This window comes from Cibotium barometz, chromosome 36 (assembly GCF_041138505.1).
Source record: "Cibotium barometz isolate CiBa-2024 chromosome 36, ASM4113850v1, whole genome shotgun sequence".
NCBI classification, from domain to species: domain Eukaryota; kingdom Viridiplantae; phylum Streptophyta; class Polypodiopsida; order Cyatheales; family Cibotiaceae; genus Cibotium; species Cibotium barometz.
In genome coordinates this window covers 31,578,128-31,598,206 of record NC_141081.1, presented here as the reverse complement: position 1 = coordinate 31,598,206, position 20,079 = coordinate 31,578,128, and the positions used below count along the sequence as shown (strand labels likewise).

The following is a 20,079-nucleotide window of genomic DNA, read 5'->3' as shown; positions in this document are numbered from 1 at the left end:
GCTTTTCTTTTATTGTATGCAAGTGAATGATGTAGTCATTTAGAGAATTTGATGATAGCTACTTCTTAGTGATATGAGATGCTTATCTCATCTTCTTTGCACAAGTAGAAACCCAATGAGGCCTTTTTTCCAAGTTGGTGGGTGAAATAAGCCTATAATGTGCTTAACAAGTGCCCAACTTGGGTGAGGATGGGGTGGGGTGGAGTTAACTGATTGGAAAGATAGATGCACAATAAATAAGTTGATGTTGAGGGTCTCCAAATAGGGCTCTTTCCCAAGGGGAGGGATTACAAACAACAAGAAAGTGGAGATAAACAATCCACAAAATGCATGTAAACATATTAAGGATTTTTGCCTTTCACTCATATTTATATCCATGCTTTCTAATTAATCTTTAAAAGGTGGTTAAACTTGGATGAAAGTACAAAGAAAATGCTTATTCAAAGATTACTATCCTCCTCAGGGACTAGCTAATCACCTCAAAATCATGCGTAGACGTACTTGCCACACAACACTTCTAGCCCACCAATTCACAAGACAAGATTGCACATTCATGTATCTTGATGTGATGGCTCCACTTACAAGTAGGGAGAGTTCAGGGTGTGTTTTGTAACTAGTTCGAGTACTTGTCCATGTTATAGGCAAGTCGCCACCCTTTGGCAACTTGAAGATGGGGGTGAAGTCCCATTGAGCAAAAATATATTTTCTCTTTTCAAAGATGTAAAACCAAGAATGAAAAAGTGAAAGCAAATTTGGAGGGTTGTAACATTACAAATCCTCCAATTAATCCTCCAATTTTGTTAATTGCAATTACACTAAATTTGGCTTCTTTTTATGAATCCACACTTATTATTAGATTACTAAACAATAGTTGCCTTGCTGTCGTGGACGATAAATCTGTTGTTTTTGTGTGTCAACTGCCCACATGTGACATCATGGTAGCCATGACAGCTTCAGGCTCCCATCTTCATTGCCTTCTTCAAAAGCACGGGCCACTCGCAAAAGAAAGAAAAAGCGGCTCCAAATCTCTCCTCTGCAGCTTTCATGGCCGACATAGAAGAGGTTGCAGATGTTTCAAGCTCGCCAGTGCACACAATTGATCCTACAGACGAGAATCAATGGCGCCTGACCCCGGACAGGCTTCTTGCTTACACCTTGCAAGGGCCTACTCCTGCAACAGACCCTCGAAAAGAGATAAAATGCTGTAGGTCGTTTGGTGAGTTCCTTAAGATTTTAAGGGCCAGGCTACTGTAAACTCTACCAGGATTAGGGTTTCTTTGTATTCTACCAAGGTAATACTAAGGGTTAGGGTTTGAGTGAACTTCCCTCTATGGTGAGGGTTTCTGATCCACCGAATTGGTTCTTGATCATGTCCTGTGTCAGGCAGCTGCTCATTGCAGGCGGCAGCCTGTCGAGGGTAGATCATTCTTAGGGTTAGGGTTCTTAATGGTTTTTTTTTGGCTGAAGGAACAACCCTCCTAGGATTAGGGCTTCTGGTGTTTTTTAGCTGCAAACTCCCCCGGAGGCTAGGGTTTTTATGCCTGGCTGTCACATTATGTTATCAAACTCATCTTTGGATCAAGTAGATTCATGCAGTTCTGCTGAATTCGGGGGTTTCATGTTATCTAGATCAAGGGCTTATATGGTTGGGCTTTCATGTTTGACTGCTTCATTATGCAATATAGCCATTCTTTGGCTAGTTTGAAGCTCAGACTGGCCCTAGTAATTTAACAGTATTTGGCTGATTTACAATGCCTATTTGATAAGTGTTTGGCTGGCTGATTGTGAATTAAGACTGGTTTCACATATAAAGTGTGCTCATCAGTGGGATCAGTTCTGGCCGCCCATGAAGGTTGTGTGCCTCTCCATGTCTCCGCCCATATTACGGGTGGTGAATTATGTGTAACCAGCCTATAACTTACTCTTTGAACATGCTATAGAAGGAGCTATGTGCAACTGTTTCATTGCCCAAAGGGTTATTTGCTAAGTTGTTTCTACATGGTGCATCTAGGGTTAGGGTTTTTACATTTGACAACAATGTACAATCTTGTCATTAACAAGTTTGGAACTAGAGCGAGTGGATTTGAGCAGAAGGAAGTTTTTTCCCTCTGATCTCTTTATTTACAGCATGGATATAATGATCATTCAAGATGGTTTTATGGTTGCAGATGCCCCAAGAAAACGAGTTGACAAGTATAATGAGCACCGAAACCGCATGCTCGAGGAATTTGGAAAGCTTGATGAGATACTACTGGTGGACAAGCTTGGTTCACCTGTAAGTTTGCTTTTATTTACGTTCACCTTATGCACTGGTGTATGAGTGTGTTCCCCCCTATCCGGGATGGAAGAGCAATCTTACACACCCCCCCCCCCCCCCCCCCCCCCCCCCCCCCCCCAACGCGGTCTCTTTCTTTTCTCCTGGGATTACCATACTGGAGAATTAGGAAAAATCCCAAGACTTGGTAATTTTCTTTTTAATCTACTTTTCAGTGTGTCTTAAGCATACAAACTCGAAAGTTGTTTGGGGCTGTCAACTCAACCTTAGGAATGTCATGTAACCAGCCTTATTGCTAGCATAAAAGTGCATACCATGATTTAGGCCTTAATATTGGTAGGCAATAAGACTTGAAACGAATGTGACTGACATCTGGCCTGTACAGTCTACTCAATCCAAGGTTGCAGCCGCTACGAAGTGGGAGGCTTTTGCAATAAATATCTCAAACTTTGCCAATTTCTCAATCTTTGCAGCTACTGTGTTTGTGGCAGCATTGAGTGGTTCGCTTGCACTTATTGCCTCGGCATTAGATTCACTCTTGGACCTCATGTCTGGCCTTATACTCTGGTTTACTTCTGTGAAAATGAGGAAGCCTAGTCCACATACATACCCAATCGGGAAGCAGCGGATGCAACCTGTGGTAAGCATTTCACTGGATTTGCAGTCTTAAGCACCAAACTGCTTTTTTGAATGCTTGTACCTACCATATATTGTGTGCAGGGTATTCTTGTGTTTTCAGCAGTAATGGCATCTCTAGGCCTCCAAGTCGTGTTAATTTCAGTGCAGAGGCTTATCACCAAGGCAAGCTTTTACATTTGTATACGTCGGGTTTCAGAGGTTACCACAACCACAAGGCCAGAAAATAACGACTTTCACTAAGCTCGTTTCTTGGGTTTCAGGAAAAGCAAGTGGATTTGCAAGGCCACAAGGCATATTTAGTGATTGTGATTATGGGGATTTCCATAGTGGTCATGTTTGCTTTAGCACTCTATTGCCAGATGTTCAAAAGCAAATTAGTGAAAGCATATGCAGATGACCACTTTTTTGATGCACTGACAAATTGTGTCGGCCTTGCCTCTGCAATTCTGGCTGCGAAGTTCAGATGGTGGATTGACCCTTTGGGTGCTCTGTTGGTAAGTTCTCTTTTTCACATGCAGACATACTGTGGAATAGTGGTGTTATCCTGTTATGAGCACCCATGCTCTCAGGGTTTGTGGGCATCCCTCTTTTAAGTTTTCCCTCTTCTGTCATCAAGCCAAGGGCAGATTTTTTTTGAAGAATTTGGTGTTGTACTGCTTGTTAATTATGTAATAAGGGCATTGAAGAGAGCCAACACAGTAAAGGCATGCCTTGAATCCATAAGTGGTGCCTGCTTGTGGCTACTTTTTCACATCAATTATGAAGATTATTCTGCCTTGATGCCCATTTGTGTGTGAGTTACCGAGTGTAATAATGTTGTGTGTCTGACAGTGTATTCCTACTGTTGCTCCAGCTTGCAATCTATACGATTTTATGCTGGACAGGAAAGATCCGAAAGAACGTAAGATTGCTGGTAGGGAAGACTGCTCCACCCGACGTACTACAGAAGATCACATATCTATGCTGGAATCACGACAAGCGAATACTGCAGATTGATACAGTGAGGGCATATTCGTGTGGAGGAGAGTATGTTGCAGAGGTAGACATAGTGTTGCCAAAGGAGATGCAGCTGGGTGAATCCCATGACATTGGAGAAGGTTTGCAAAACAAGCTGGAGTCCCTCCCCTTTGTAGAGCGTGCTTTTGTTCATGTTGATTATGAGGTGTCTCACAAACCAGAGCATTCTGTGTAAATTATGCAAAAGGATGAGCATTTCTTGTAAGTTAAGCAAAAAATACTACTACAGAAAGGTGCACTGTAGCTTAGGTCACAAAGATACTTTTCATGCTCTCTGCTCTAGTGCATTGCCCTCATGCTCTATGCTTGCAGTATTAACAACAGAAATATCTTAGTGTACATACACACACACACAGTTTTGCTCCCTTGAGAAGACAGATGGGCACTCATCACTTGAACTTTTTACCCTCTTCTTGCTGGAATTCACCACCACCTGCTGGAGCCTTTTTGATGCTTTGATTTGATCTAGCATGAGAAGGGAAACCATAAATCAACAGTGAGTTATTAGGACACAGTAACAAGAAAATAGGAGGCATATCTTGTGAATGGGAGTGGTATTTTAGCATCTCTTCTAAGGCTTGTTTTCATGATTGTAAATAACTTTAGAAAATTATTAAAAATGACAGAAATAACCTTAAATATAACTGATAAATCACCATAAGTAGAGGTATATCTAGCATTATAATCTAGATAGGTTAGAATTTATAAAGTAGGTTCTTACATGCAAGAAAAAAGATCGTCTTGACTCATAAATTTTTTCTATTTAAGAGATGAGAGGGATTTTCAATGACAAAAAAGCTATTGCATTAATAATTAATGCTATTAAATTTACTTCTTAGAATCTTTTTCTAGTTGTTAGACTTTGACACTCAAATATGACAATAGTGTGAACTTATATGGTAATTTACTTTAGCTATACTAATAAATCAATGTCTCTACTAACGTAAGGAGTCAAGAATACATAGTTAAACATTTTGATTTAGCTAGTAGACAAGGTGATGGTCTCAGCTTTCAAAAATTGCATTGGTAATAAAATAGCGTATATGAATCCTTGCTTATATTTGAATCATCTTTAGTAAAAAGGTTATAGGATGAGTGTTTATTATTATACAAAATGATTAGATATTTCACTTAAAGCTCTATGAGATGTTTAAAAATCCATCAAGTCTCTTATTTTATAATAATAAATATAGTTGAAAATTTGTGAACTTTCGTCTAAAACAAAGCGTCTAAAAGAAAGGTATATGTGTAATCGTTTTGCTCTTACAAAATGTACCAGTGAAGAATAACATTGTATAGAACATGTATGTAAAATTTGGTTCTAGTCTATAATTATTTGATTAGTTGTAAGTTATTTTTTTAAAAGACATCTAGATACCTAAGAATTTTTATTAAGACTTAAAATTTTGAAGTTCTAATTGTTTTTCGAGCCTTAGATGAATTGTATTATATCATATATATGTTTGTGAAGCAATATATATTCAAAAACTTTGCAAAACAATGAAAAATTAGTTAATTAAAGCTTTTGATCAAAATATAGTTAAAAATAGCTATGTATTTTGATTGTAATTTGGCTTATAAATTCTAATGAAATTGAAAAGCTTAGAGGTAATCAATGTGATCTTTAAAAATCTCAAGTTTTTATTATTATGTATATGATATGAAAAAAGAAAACCTTTGATTTTCACTATCTATATGTTTTAAATAATTTCATGAAGTTGGTTAGTAAAGAGGATATAAATATATCCACGGACACTTTTATGTCCTATTACTAAACTAGTGTTAAAGTGATGTTGGTTCATAGTATTGTGTAGAGATATATGGCATTATCAAAAGAATAAGGAGAATCGTGGGGTGTGTTGGTGGGAAGGGACACATATATGTGGGAGCTTGGGAATGTATTGAAGAGACTATAGGTGGGAGTGTTGAAAGTGTAATCATAAGAAAAAAGTAGTTAAGAGTAGGATCATTTATGAGATTGGGTTGTAAGAAAGTGCAAGCATAAAAAAATTACATTTCTTTACTTGCAACTTAAATTTTTATTGATGGTTACACAATTGCACATTACTAGAGGGTTCTTTTAAGTGATGAAACTTAAAACCACCTTGTTAGGAAAAGTTCCATAGAAATCTAATGAATTAATCAAAAGGTTTTTTCCTTGTCCATTATCTTTCATGTTACAACATAATCATGACAAGATAGCACTAAGAATGTTTCTAAGTAAGTTTTTCATGAAGCATAGGGACATAAAATTGGATGAGTATAAAAGATGAAAAGTTCTTAAGTTGATAGGAAGAGTAGAAATATGAGACCTTGAGTATAGCAATGTGAGGCCTTGAGTAAATAGAAGAAAGAGTAGAAATATGAGACCTTAAGTAAAGAAATAATTATATAAAACTTGATGAGATGGAAAGACCGAATGTAAAAAGAGAAAGGTGGAGGAATATCTTGGATCTAAGAAGAAGTTTATAGGAAATCAATGTTTTAATGAGAGCCAAATAGCAAAAAGTAGACCAAATAATCACGAAGTATAAACTTAACACATCATTATTTTCTTTTTCAAAAGAGAAGATTGTCTTTTAAAGTATATACTTAAAACACCTTTATATGCTATGTCAAAAAAAAGATTGCCTTTCTAAGGTTTTATTATGGGTGTTTTTGTCACCTATGGAAGAATTTCCTCAAATTTGATAGGTGGAATGTGGTCAACAATCTTTAGGTAAAGTGAGATATATCTTGGAAAATGTGGGGGAGCTTAAATAATGAGTTTCATTCTAAGAGTTCACAAGTTTTTTTGGGTCACCTATGACGCAAGTTGGAAACTTCTCTTAGGAGATAAAATAGGACTTGCTATGTCACAGGATCTCTTTTGTACTTCTTAAAAAAATAATTAAAAACCTTGTGCACACTCGCACTCCATTAAGCCGATTCCTGCACACATTAAATCAAGCATATTTTTTTTATGATTATTAATTCATAAAAAATATGATTAAATATATACCTGTAACATGTTAAGTTTATTTCCATCTAGGAAAAAAGAGCCGATTTAAATTTTAAAAAAATACCTCTCAAAATGGTGGGACGAAAAAGAAGAAATTGTGAAAAATTTAAAATTTTAGTTATATGCTAGTGAAAATATAAATAAAATACTATTTTAAATTATATATTATCTTCCACTTGTGGTAAACAAGGATTCACATAGGTAAAAATAGTTTTTTTAATAGTGGGACATGGGCTATTAAAGTCAATGGATTACTAATTAGACCCCTTTAAAAAGGATTCATGCATGGAAAAATAAATTTTAAACATTGGGTCATGGATTATCAAAGTCAATGGATTATTGATTAGATCTCTCTCTCTCTCTCTCTCTCTCTCTCTCTCTCTCTCTCTCTCTCTCTCTCAGCGTTCATTGTCTTGATTTCAATGCCTGCATTTGCATTCGGTTTTGATGGCTCCTGCCACCATCGATGTTTGCATTTGTTCTTGGTGCCCTGACTTCCTGCTCGATTATCCTTGACACCTTTCTTGTCATTTTAGCGTTGGCTCCTGTTGCATTTTTTAGAGTTGGTTTCAGATCTTAGCTATAGAACCAATAGCTCATTGCCATCAGCCTATGAAGAAACGAATAGGTGTACATTGGAGGCCTTCTTCAACTTCGCCATTGTACATCCTTTTATCGTTGTTGCTGTAAGCCTGGGTAAGCTCTTCCACTTTGCTCTTTCCATAGATCTAGGGTTTCTGCCTCCTTTGTAAATTGGTAAGCTTTTCTTTCTTTTGTACATTGTGAGCAACCCTGCATACTAGCACTACACTCAACTTAAGGTTTTAGAAGCCTTTGGCTTTGGATTTTAGTCTCCGTCAAGTTCTACTTTTTTCTGTTGTCTAAGTACAGGCTTTCAATTTTTGGCATTGGATTTCTGCATCCGTCAATTTAACCCAGTTAGTCATTCAGTTTTCCATTTGGCATTGGACTTTTGTGTCTGTCAATTTTGCTTGTTCAACCATTTAGCTATGTCACTCAGCCTGGCCTAGTTAGCAGTTCAACCTTTGGCTTTCCTCATTCAACACTTGCACATTCAGCACTCAGCTTCACCTGTGCTCGATCAGCCATTCAGCTACATCCGTCAATTTTGCATGGTCAGCAAATCAACCTTTGGCTTTTAGCTATCGGCATCGGACTTCTGTGTCCATCATCTACATTAGTCGGCTTTGCCCGGTTAGCCATTCAACGTTTGAATTTTTGCATTTAGTCAATCTACTTCAGGCACTCTGCATTAAAGCATTCGACTTCAGCATTCAGCCATTCAACCATTCGACTTCAACTTTCATTAGTCGGTGCTTAGCATTCTGCTTAAAGCATTTGACTCTAGCATCATCAACCATTCAGTGTCAGCTATTTAGCCTCTCGACTTTAGGCACTCAGCTTCAGTTTTTAGCCATTCAGTTTTAGCAAATCGACTTTCAGTGCTTGGCATTCAACTTTAGCCATTAGCGTTCAGCATTTGATTGTGGGTTTTGATTTAGCTGTTAGTCATTCAAGCATTCAGCTTCAGGCCCTCCGCATTTAGCCATTCGGATTCAGCACACACTCAGCCATTCAACCATTCAGCTTCAGGCTTTCCACATTTTAGCCATTCGGCTTGAGCATTCAGCCATTCAGCCTTTGGTCCTAGGCTTTAAGAAAATTAGCTTGGCTTCTTACAGTGCTTGGCGTTTAGCACTTAGCTTTCAGTGTTTAGTTGTTTGCATTCAGTAGTTGGTCGGGTTTATTTCGTTGTTCAGGTTTACTTTTATGGTCGGGTTTACCATCAGTAGTCACCTTTCTGCTTCAGCACTCTGCTTTCGGCATCCGGATTTTGAACTTTTCCCTTTAGTATTCGATGTTTGGCTTTTAGTTTCCATCATCTGATTCAATCAGCCGATTCAGTGTTCGTCTATCCAATCGATTCAGATTCTATGCATTAGCTAGTTGTCCGTCGCATCAGAGCTGGATCTGCGTATGTCAATGAGTTGATTTTAACCCGACGGCTCCACCTTCAACTTTCGACCCACCGTCTCGCTGATTCCAAGTCAGTATTTGGCCTGTTGATTCCATGTCAGCCTCTCAACCTGTTGACCTGTTGATTCCAGGTTAGCTTCCAATCTACTAATTCCATGTTAGTCTCTATCTTGTTGTTGCTACATCAACTTCGACTTGCTGATTCCCGTCAGCTTCCAACTTGCTATTGGTTGTTCTATGTCATCGATTATGCTCGAAGCTTCCAATCCATAGATTACTGATTTGGTAAGTTTACACATGCATTGAGTAGGCATTTGAGGTACTCTGAGTCACTTAAAACTACTGTTGTGTGTTAGACATATTTGAGTTTGCCCATTTCTTTGCTGTGTAAAATATTTGGAAACATAAGTGATGCCTTAACAATTAGATGCAGTGATTTATCTGCTTCTGGTTTGTCACATTGTCGGATTAAAGAAGTTGTTTGGCACCTTAAGAGATGCTTCGATAGTACAATTTTGTGTGCTGATAATGCATCTTATACCGTTAAAGGCATTGACAACATGGAGTTAACATCATGTAGTGGGGACACATACACTTTTGCTGACACTTTATTTGTAGTTGGCATACAAAAAAATCTAATTTCTGTCTCAACACTTGTAAAAGCTGGCCTCAAAATCCAGTTTTCTGATCATTGCTACTCCATTTATGATAGAATTAATTCTGATGCGCTTCTGCATTCTGGTACATTATGCAATGGTCTTTACAGGCTTGATATATATGACAAGAATCGTGATTCTCATGCTCATGCTATGATTGATTCCACATTATAGGTTATGTGTGATACTAAGCTTTGGTACGCTCATTTTGGTCACCTTAACTCCCTTCTCTTTTGCGCTTACAATGTCAGTTTTATGGTTCAAGAGTTGCCACCTATGTAGCTCCCACACAAGCATGTATGCGAGGGATTTATATAGGAAAAGATGCATCGTCAGTCCTTTTCGAAAGATGGTTGTGTTAGCTACTCAGCCATTGTAGTGTGGCCCTATGAGGGCATCATCTTTTGCAAGACATCTATAATTTATGACTTTCATTGATGATTACACCCATTTCTATTGTGTGTATGGTTTGAAAGCCAAATTGGATTCCTTTTCATCTTTCCATTAGTTTCTCCCTATGGATGAAAAATCTTGCAACCATAAGCTCTTGACATTGCATTCGAATCAAGGATTTCGAATCAAGGGGGGAATATATCTCACATACAAAAATCTTGCAACCATAAGCTCTTGACATTGCATTCGAATCAAGGGTTTCGAATCAAGGGGGGAATATATCTCACATACAAAAATCTTGCAACCATAAGCTCTTGACATTGCATTCAAATCAAGGGGGGAATATCTGTCACATACATTTACAGCTTTTTTGCAGTCAGTTGTGCTGGTATTACTCATCAGTGTACTACTCCTTATACACCATAGCAGAATGGTGTGAATGAATTCCATAATCATACACTCAAGGAAATGGCAAGATGTATGCTTAAAAGCAAGGATTTTCCATCTAGATTTTGGCTTGAAGAGCGGTCATGTGTGCTGCTTATGTGCTGAATCACTGTTTAATTAAAGCATTGAAATCTATGACCACTTATGTGGCTTGGAAAGGCATAATTCCTATAGTCACTCATATGCATATTTTTTATTGTCTGGCTTACGTGCATGTACCAGCACCACACAAACAGAAACTTGATGCATCTAGAGATGTCATCTTTGATGAATATGCCTCTCAACCTATGCTTTCATGTTGGTTACAACCATCAATTGATGCCCCATACGCATTTGATACATTGTTGCCATTATTTGGTACATGTGTTGAATCAGCTGAGCCCACTTTAGCTCTGAATCAGCCTTCTACTGTTGGTGACAGTCAACAAATTCAGCAATCTGCTATTCCCAATATTGCTCCAAATCAGCCACACTTTGATGCATCAGTCACCAACGCTTAGCTGCAAACTCTCCAACAAATGCATTTGAGGTTTCCAACCTGGCGCTATCCAGTTTATACCAATTGAGGGGGGCATCATGTATCTTAGGGAAGTTATATTCAACAGCTCTCAGAACGGTTCCAAAGAAGCAACCTACAGTGGGTGGCCACTTCAAGTTGTGAAGCTTATTACATGAATGGTAGAATTCATAGCTACTGTGAAGTGTGTATGGCTCTGACGTCTATTGGCAAATCTTGGTGTTAGACAGTCGTATTCTGCCACCATTTTCACTGATAGTAGTCAGAGTACATCTATTGGTAGATCTTGGTGTTAAACAACCATCTTCTATTGGTAGATCTTGGTGCTAAACAACCATCTTCTACCACCATTTTCATTGACAATTAGAGCGCATCAGCAGTCGTGTGGAATCCCATTTTTCATGCATAGACAAAGCACATTAAGTTGCATTATCATTATATCTAGGAAAGGCTCCATATAGGAGATATTTCCTTGACTTATGTGCCCACACAAGAAAATATGGTAGATGGGTTTACCAAGTCCCTTTCCAGGGAAAAGTTTGAGGATTTCTACAAAGCTTTGAACTTATTACCTCTACTAGGGTAGTCTGCTACACCCTGTTCACATTCACACTCTTGTGTGTTATCCATATTTGCCCCATGGCTCGGGCTATAGTACTCTTTTACTCCACTCATTTGGTTATCATTATTATCGAGTACTTTCCAACATCGAGCTCTGTCTCTCTCGCTCTCTGAGATTCTCTATCACTATGTGTGTGTGTGTGTCTATGTGAGTGTGCAACATCTTCTCCCTCATCCAATAGTATTAATACCAGATCTTTGGTTGAGAAGGTATATAGGCTCTAAGTCAAGAGTTGTATTATTTATGACTTCAGTTTGATCATTAGCTTCTGGATGGAAACCTGTTGTGAAATCTAACTTAGTACCTAAATTATCAAACAAAGTGGCCCAAAAGTGACTTCAAAATTTTGATTCTTGATAAGAAACTATGATTGAGGGGGTAAGCTGTGATGTAAAAAAAATTACTTGATAAATAGTTTCGTGGCTTGTTGGGATGTTAGAGTCTTCTTTACAAGGAATGAAATAGGCTTATTTACTATGACAATCCACTATAGTCCAAATCATATCATTATGACCAGTCGTAGTAGCTAAAAATGTAATGAAGTCCATGGATATTTTCTCCCAAGACTCAGTAAGAATGGGTAAAGGAATTAATAGTTCTTAAGTCTTTCCTGTGTAGGTTTTAATATTTTGACAAACAATGTATTTAGCTACAAATTGAGCAATTTTTCTCTTCATAGAAGGCCAATAAAATTCTCTTGCCACAACTTGGAGAGTTGATGAAATGCCTCTATGTCCCATGTATGGAGGTTGGTGCATCTCTTCCATGACCATGTGTCTAAATGGTTATGTTATGCACAATCTCTTCTCAAAAAAGAGAAGAGATTGGTGCATCTCTTCCATGACCATGTGTCTAAATGGTTATGTTATGCACAATCTCTTCTCAAAAAAGAGATAAAATTCATTATAAGAATAACTACCATTAGGAGTCCAATATTGACTGCGCATGTCAATCCAAATTGGAGAGAAATCGGGGTTGTTCTTGTAAGTTTCCTTCATGGCTTCAAATGGTTCACTCTCCTACTAAGAGCGTCAGTTACAATATTTTCTTTAGTTCATTAGGATTAGGTCATAGGCTGAAAAGTTTGGATGAATGATTCCCATTTGATATGTCAGTCTCGAAAATCAGGTGTTGTGAGAGTAAATGTTTAATGCTTTGTGATCAGTTTTAATAAGGAATTCGGAACCCATGAGATAATTTTTCCAGATCCTAAGAGCATGTATTAAAACAATTAATTATTTGTCATAAGTACTATATTTTCTTTTTGCTGGTTTTAATTTTCAACTCTCATATGCAATAGGGTGTCTGTCTTGCATGAGTACTGCCCCAATTCCATAACCACTAGCATTGGTCACAACTACGAAAGAATGGTCTTGTGAAATCAAATAGTTGTAACACTGGTGGGTAAGAGCTTATTTTAGAGCATGAAAAGATTTATCATGTTGAGCAGTCCAATGGAATTGTTTAGTCTTCTTTAGGAGTTCAACCAAGGGATGTGCAACATATGCAAAATTCTTGACAAACTTCTTATAGTAACAACATAGTCCCAAAAATAATCGTAAGTCATGTATGTCACGAGGTATGGGCCAAGTAACAATACTCTTGATATTTTTTGGATTTACCTGAATACGATTGGTAGAAACAATGTGGCCGAGATATTCGATCTTATCTTGAAAGAAACTACTCAACTTTGAGGTAGAGTTGGTTTTCTTTCAAGAGTGTGAATACTAGTTCTCAATGTTTTTCAATGCTTTTACTGAAAACTAGTATATCATCAAAAAATACAACCACAAAGTTTTGATGTTTGAGGAAAATCCAATTTGTCATATGACTAAAAGTCATTGTTGGAGCATTGGTTAGTCCAAAGATCATAACCAAGAATTCATAATGACCAGTTTGTGTTAGGAATGCTATTTTCTACACATCTTCCTCAGCCATTCTAACTTGATGTGATAACCAAACTTGAGGTCACTTTTGCTAAATTTCTTAGCCCCTCTTAGTTTGTCCAATAAGTCATATACTCTAGGGGTAGGGCATCTATTCTTTATCGTAATTTTATTTAGAGCTCTATAGTTAACACATATATTGTAAGTGCCATTATTCTTTTTGACCAAAAGTAATGGCACACCATAAGGTGAGATATTAGGTCTAATCAACCCTCTTGCCATAAAAGTTCCTCTTTTTGTCATTGAATTTCTTCTTGTTCAATGATATTGACTTTATAAGGTACCTTGCAAGGTAGTGAATTTCTAGGGAAAATTTCTATCTTATGATCTTTTGGTATGGACTTAGATAGGATACGGGGTAATTCTTCAAGAAAACAAATCTAAAATTTTTTTCATGAGTTAGATTAGTTGGTGCTGTCTCTCAGGAAATGATTGTATTTACAAATGTTAGGTAAGTTTTTTCCCTTTTTCTTAGAGCTCTCTTTGCTTGAGTATGACTCAGCAAAGGTTTGAATTTTTTTTTGCATTTGACCTTTTAGACAGAGATTTCACATCCTTAAGGATACACATCTCATGTGTATCATAATCAATATGTGGATTGTATTAGTGTCTCCAAGGCATACCCAAAATGATATCCGCTCCTTGCAAAGGTGGTACTAAGAAGTCTCTTTCTTCTTCATAGGGTTTGATTATAAGACCTAGGTTCTTCACTAGCCTTGAAATTATATCTTGTGCTTGTGAATGTAGTTTTAACATTGAATTATGATGGTGTGGTGTCTAAGCCTAAACATCTCACTAGTTTCTCAGAAATAAGGTCGTGGGGGTGTTCCCATCATCATGTAAAATAGTGACTTCTTTTATTTTAATAGTTTCTTTCATTTCCAAAAGATTATGGACAAAATTTTTAGGCTTACCTCCATAATCGTAGGACTCAAAGTCTCTATAATAATCAATCACTTGAGTTTTCAACTTCTCGAGATAATCAAATGTGCAATGGCCTTCCTTTCTATACCTGTAACATTCAATCACACAAGCTTGCACATTGTGTTGTTAGTTTTTATGGTAATATATGACTTCTTTGTATTCATTTGGGTTTTGTTGTTATTGTTGTTGTTACCACTACCATCACTACCATTCTTGGGTCTCTCAAAGGGTGTAGTGTATGGTTTAAACCTAGGAGGCTTAGAAATATGAGATTCATGTGGTCTAGATTCCTTTGGGAGTGAATTCTTCTTCTCACATTTGGTGGCTAGAGATATGGTAGAACTGAGGAAATGAGGATAGAACATGACCACTTCCCTAAGAGCGGCCCAACTAAAATTTTCCTTTTTTGCTCCTTGTACGCTTGAAGTTGTAGTAATGTTTGCCAAAATCTTTCAATATATGTAGACACGTTCTCTTTCTTCAATTACCTAAGGATAGCCCACTACTGTCTAGCTCTAGATTTATATTCTGGTGGTAGAAAATCCTTTTTGGTCAAATTTTTTAACTCCTTCCATGAGTGGGGTCTACATTTTATTTTGCGAGTTGCATTCCATCATAATGCTACACTTTCTACTAAATGATTACCAACACACTTGATTTTATCCTTCTTAGAGAATCTCTCTCCCAAAATATTATCATCAAGTTGACTAAGCCATGCAAGTATTGTGCAAGCATCTTTCTTGCCATCAAAATTTTGAAAAGTAAAAGCTTTGCGGCTAATCTTGCTCCCTTTCTTCGATTCCTGAGTTTGAAAAATAGCTTGGACCGTTTTGCGAATACGCTCATCGTCAAAATTTATTGTGTCAAAAACCGAGGATCCCTTTTTTAACTTTTAATGATCCATCTTTCTTTCTAAAACTTCTCGCTATCTCCTCTTACCAAGAAGTTATGTTTGTAGAGAATCTAATTGCTCTGAAATAGTGGGAGGTTGTGGATTATGACTCATATTAAAGAGAACGATAAACAAAAGAAATAATTTTTACAGATATAAAATGTAATAAATGAAGTAAACAATAAAAGTTTTTTATTTGTCACTCATATGGTGTGGTAGATGATATATATCTCATATTGAGTTGATGCTCTTATTCAAGGTAATTAATTTGACCCTTATGTAATGGAAGAGATGAGTTTGAAAATCTTCAAGATCCAAGTGATAACCAAGAGTTAGTCAAGCCCAAAATAATTGACGTTTGATAAAAATAACTCAACATTTTGCTGAAATTTGAAGGCAAGGCAAATATGATGTAAACTAAGCTTAATTTTTAAATTTTTATGAGTGGTCGGCTCTACATAGGAACATCTTCTTACTCTTGTCCAAGAGATCATGATAAAAGGCCTAATTTTAATCAGGTTTTGATGGACTTTGGGGTGTAACATGTAACACATCGATCAATCATGTTTAATGCAAAATTAGCCTTTGTGCGCTCACTGTAATCCGTGAAAAGTATAGTGTTGATGGAGAGGATGGTGAGCTAGCTTTTACACAAGCACATGACGCTTTGCATATTTTGGACCTTCTTTGCATAGGTATTCACCTACAAGTGACATATCCTGATGAAGAGATGGAGTATAACAAATTCCGTTTATGATCAAGGGGAGGAGCCATTTTTCCTCACGGCAGCCTTTAAGGAGGAGAATGTATTGTTTGAGCTCTTTTTAAAAAAAATTTAAGCTTTGTAGCTTTCCAAGGCTACTCCTTAACCCTTGAACCAAAGTTCATGAAATTTCCTTCTTCTTTTCCCCAAAGATCCTTGAACTTTGTCTAAGCTTGAGGCAGAGAGGGGTGGAATAAACCTGACCCTCATGCAAATACTTGTAGATTAGTTTGTCTAAGGGCTTAAGCCGGACATCCATGCAGCAGTAGCACAAAGTAGGAAAAAACTGAAGAGGAGTTTGAGAAACTTGTCGAGCTAGCCAAAATGGCAGGAAAAAAGAAGCCAAGAAAGAAGACAAAAGAGGAAGACTAGAAAATGGTCATAAAACTGAGGGGGATGAGTCAAGTGACACCTCACAGGACACTCCAATGGCAGCAAAGAAAAGGAAGGGCAAAAAGAAGAAAACCATGAAGGCACAAATGAGCCCCGGAGAACTTGTGTTGCATGTGAAGCAGCTAATGTGCAAAAGATGAAAAGGAGAAAAAGCTCAGAATTTCATAAAAAATTTGTTCTTCTCTCAATTCAAACAGGAAGGTTACCTCAAGGAGGAATGCATAGTGCCACCAATGTGTACCATTTTTAACATGTATAATCATAGTACATGGAACTGACTCTGCAGGCACAACTTGAAAAATAGAGCTCCCATGGTGAACAACATGGAAGGAGCGGAAAGAAGATCCCTAGGAATGGGAAGGTATGGGAGTAGAGGCCGCATAAACTACTCAGGAAGAAGAAGCCAAGGATATGCCGGTAGGAGAAAGACTTGGAAGAGATTGAATGGGGAATTTGGAGCAAGAGGAAGAGATTCAAGAGATCCATGATTGGGTGCAAAAGCAAAAAGAGGACCAGAAGAAAAATGCCATGAAAGTAAGCTCGGATAGACTACAAGAGGTGGATCTGGGAGATAAAAAAGAAAAGCTTGTGAAGATTAATTTGGAACTAGAAGAAGAATTCAAGCAAGAGTTGGTGTACTTACTAAAAGAATATCGAGATGTCTTTGCTTGGTCATACGAGGACATGGAGGGCATTAACCCTAAATTCTTCCAACACAGCATCAATTTAAGAGAAGGAGCCATTCCAGTCAAACAATCAGGAGAGGTACAGATGAACCCAAACTATGCCAAACAAGTTAAAGAAGAAATTGATAGAGTACTAAGAGTAGGTTTCATTGTCCCAGTAGAGAAAGTTGCTTGGATATCCCCAATTCTGGTAGATCCTAAAAAGAACATGATCAGAATTTGTGTAAACTACTGCAACTACCTCGGATCCCTTTCCACTCCCATTTACGGACTCTTTGCTGGATGAGGTAGTTGGAAAGGAAATGTACTCATTTCAGGATGGATTCAGTGGTGGGTACAACCAAGTAAAAATGGTGCTAGAAGACAGAGAGAGAAAACAACCTTCATCACTGAATGGGGTGGGGTGTCTTTGTGTGGTGACTGTCATGAGTTCGGCTTGAAAAATGCACCTGCTACTTTTCAAAGAATGGTGCAAGATATGAAAGCTTTTGTAGATGACTTCAGTGTGTCTGGAGATAAGGCAAAGCACATCTATCATTTAAGGCTGTGTCTATAGAGATGCAAAGATACAAGGCTTAAGTTGAATCCAGCCAAGTGTGCATTTTGCAGTGAGATCAGGAACACTGTTAGGACACATTGTGTCAGCCCAAGGTTTGTCCATAGATCTTGCTAAAGCGGAGGCCATATCCAAGGTCTACTTCTTAGAATATTAAGCAACTATAGAGATGTTACTTGGTAAGGTTAAGTGGCATGCTAGATTTTTAAAATATTTAGCATATGTGGCTAAACCATTGTATACACTTACCAAGAAAGATGCAAAGTATGAATGGAGTCCGAAGTGTCAAAAGGAATTCCAATGGATAAAGAGCATGGCGTCAACTGCACTAGTAATGACCACCCTAGACTAGAATGAAATGTTCCATGTATATGTAGATGCTTCGGAGCAATGGGTAGTGCACTGATTAGGAGAAGCAAGAGGGGTATATGCAACACCCATTCATTATGATAAGCAAATCCCTCACAAGGGTGGAAAGGAACTACAACACAATAGAGTGGGAAGCTCTCTCAATAGAGTGGGAAGCTCTCTCAATAATTTATGCTGTGAACAAATTCCGACACTACCTCTTGGGAAACAAGTTCATTTTCCATGTGGATCATCAAGCCTTGATTTATTTGGTGGAACAAAGCCTTTCTGGTAGGGAATATGGCAAGGTGGATGCTTCTACTACAAGAGTTTAAGTTCACCATCCAGCACATGCCTAGCAAAGAAAATGCGATGGTGGACTTTATATCCAGAGTAGATTATGGGGAAACTACTCTAGATGGAGTGGATGACCAACTCCCAGATACCAACCACGAGATAGCAAATGCAGAAGTGGGAGAAAATTGGTACTATGATATGATGCAGTTTCTAGAGGATGGAACTTTCCCGAAAGGTTACACTACTGATGACACAAAGAAAAGGATTGCTGTAAGGAGCAAGAACTTCACTATGATTGTAGGGCAGCTCTACAAAAGAGGCATAGACCAGATCCTATGCAACTATGTCCCATACCATGAGAGCAGCAAGCAATATTAAGGGAAGCACAATGTGGCATTACCGGAGGACACATGGGTGGAGAAGTCATAGCCCAGAAAACAGTCATAAAGGATGCCAACAGCGAAACAAAGCAATGTGATATTTGTCAGTGATGGGTCAACCATGAGGGATGCCAATGGCGAAACAAAGCAATGTGATATTTGTCAGTGATGGGTCAACCATGCGATTCAGATAGATTTCCCATCTCGCCCATACTATCGCTATTCCCATTCATGAAGTGGGGATTGGATTTTGTTGGACCAATCAAGCCACCCACAAAAGGCAGCATCCAATACATCATTGTGGCAACTAATTATTTCACCAAATGGCCGGAAGCTAAAGTTGTGAAGAGCGATTCCGTAGAAGAAGAGGTGGTGAAGTTCCTCTTCAAGGACATTATTACTAGGCATGGATTGCCAGTGGAAATAATCAGTAAAACCAGGGCACCCATTTCATAAACAAGGTGATGAAAGGGTTTATGGAAAAGTACCTAATCAATCACAAGAAGTCCTCAACCTATTACCCATAGTGCAATGGCCAGGTGGAATCTACCAACAAGGTTCTCACCAAAATCTTGAAGAAGATTGTAAATGCCAAAAGGATAATTGGGACTAGAAGCTAGATGCAGCCCTCCTATGGGCATTCCACACCTTACAAAGTCTCAATGGGGCAAACACCATTCAAACTAGTTTATGGGCTAGAGGCAATGGTGCCCATGGAATTTGCAGTGCCTAGATTGAGAGTGGCAATCCAAGAAAATCTACCAAATGGAAGAATCTCGGGAGCACAAAATACAGGAGCTCCTAGCCTTAGAAGAAGAAGAAAGACAACTTAGCTCTCTACAGGAGGAGATAGTGCATCAGAGAAGAAAAGCTTGGATTGACATGCATCTCAAGCATAAATTTTCAAGCAAGGAGACTTGGTATTGGTCTATAACTCCAAGTTGGGATTGTACCCTGGAAAATTCAAAATCCCGTGGATAGGACCATTCATGGTGAAAAACCTGGTCAGTTGAGGAGGAGATAGTGCATCAGAGAAGAAAAGCTTGGATTGACATGCATCTCAAGCATAAATTTTCAAGCAAGGAGACTTGGTATTGGTCTATAACTCCAAGTTGGGATTGTACCCTGGAAAATTCAAAATCCGGTGGATAGGACCATTCATGGTGAAAAACCTGGTTAGTTGAGAATGCATTCACATTAGAAAGCCTGGATGGTATGTCTTTTCCCAAAACAATGGACGGTTTCAGGATGAGGAAATACATGGGCCAATCGGTGACACCAGAAGAAGAACAAGTAGAGGACAAGGATCTAGTCCGGAGCATCCGCTGT

At 38.1% G+C, this 20,079-nt stretch overlaps 1 protein-coding gene across 2 annotated transcripts; it reads left to right on the top strand.

Annotated features, from left to right (window-relative positions):
* Positions 1 to 862: 862 nt before the first annotated feature.
* Positions 863 to 4,201, top strand: LOC147617795 (metal tolerance protein 9-like). Of its 2 annotated transcripts, none has more exons than XM_086776048.1 (6): positions 863 to 1,216; positions 2,169 to 2,275; positions 2,661 to 2,915; positions 2,996 to 3,076; positions 3,175 to 3,408; positions 3,746 to 4,111. In XM_086776048.1, exons 1-6 carry the CDS (start codon positions 1,045 to 1,047, stop codon positions 3,908 to 3,910), a joined length of 1,014 nt encoding a protein of 337 aa, XP_086632174.1. In that variant the 5' UTR covers positions 863 to 1,044; the 3' UTR covers positions 3,911 to 4,111. The 2 variants fall into 2 exon arrangements, with proteins under 2 accessions (XP_086632174.1, XP_086632173.1); XM_086776047.1 differs by having other exon boundaries at positions 869 to 1,216; positions 3,768 to 4,201.
* The last annotated feature ends 15,878 nt before the right edge of the window (positions 4,202 to 20,079 follow it).

What these genes read in the sequence shown, in the direction of transcription:
- LOC147617795 (XM_086776047.1), top strand. Translation starts at nt 1,045, where the DNA reads ATGGCCGACATAGAAGAGGTTGCAGATGTTTCAAGCTCGCCAGTGCAC. An exon ending in TGCAGAGGCTTATCACCAAG is followed by an intron (nt 3,077 to 3,174) that starts GCAAGCTTTTAC and finishes CTTGGGTTTCAG; the next exon opens with GAAAAGCAAGTGGATTTGCA. An exon ending in ACCCTTTGGGTGCTCTGTTG is followed by an intron (nt 3,409 to 3,767) that starts GTAAGTTCTCTT and finishes CTGTTGCTCCAG; the next exon opens with CTTGCAATCTATACGATTTT.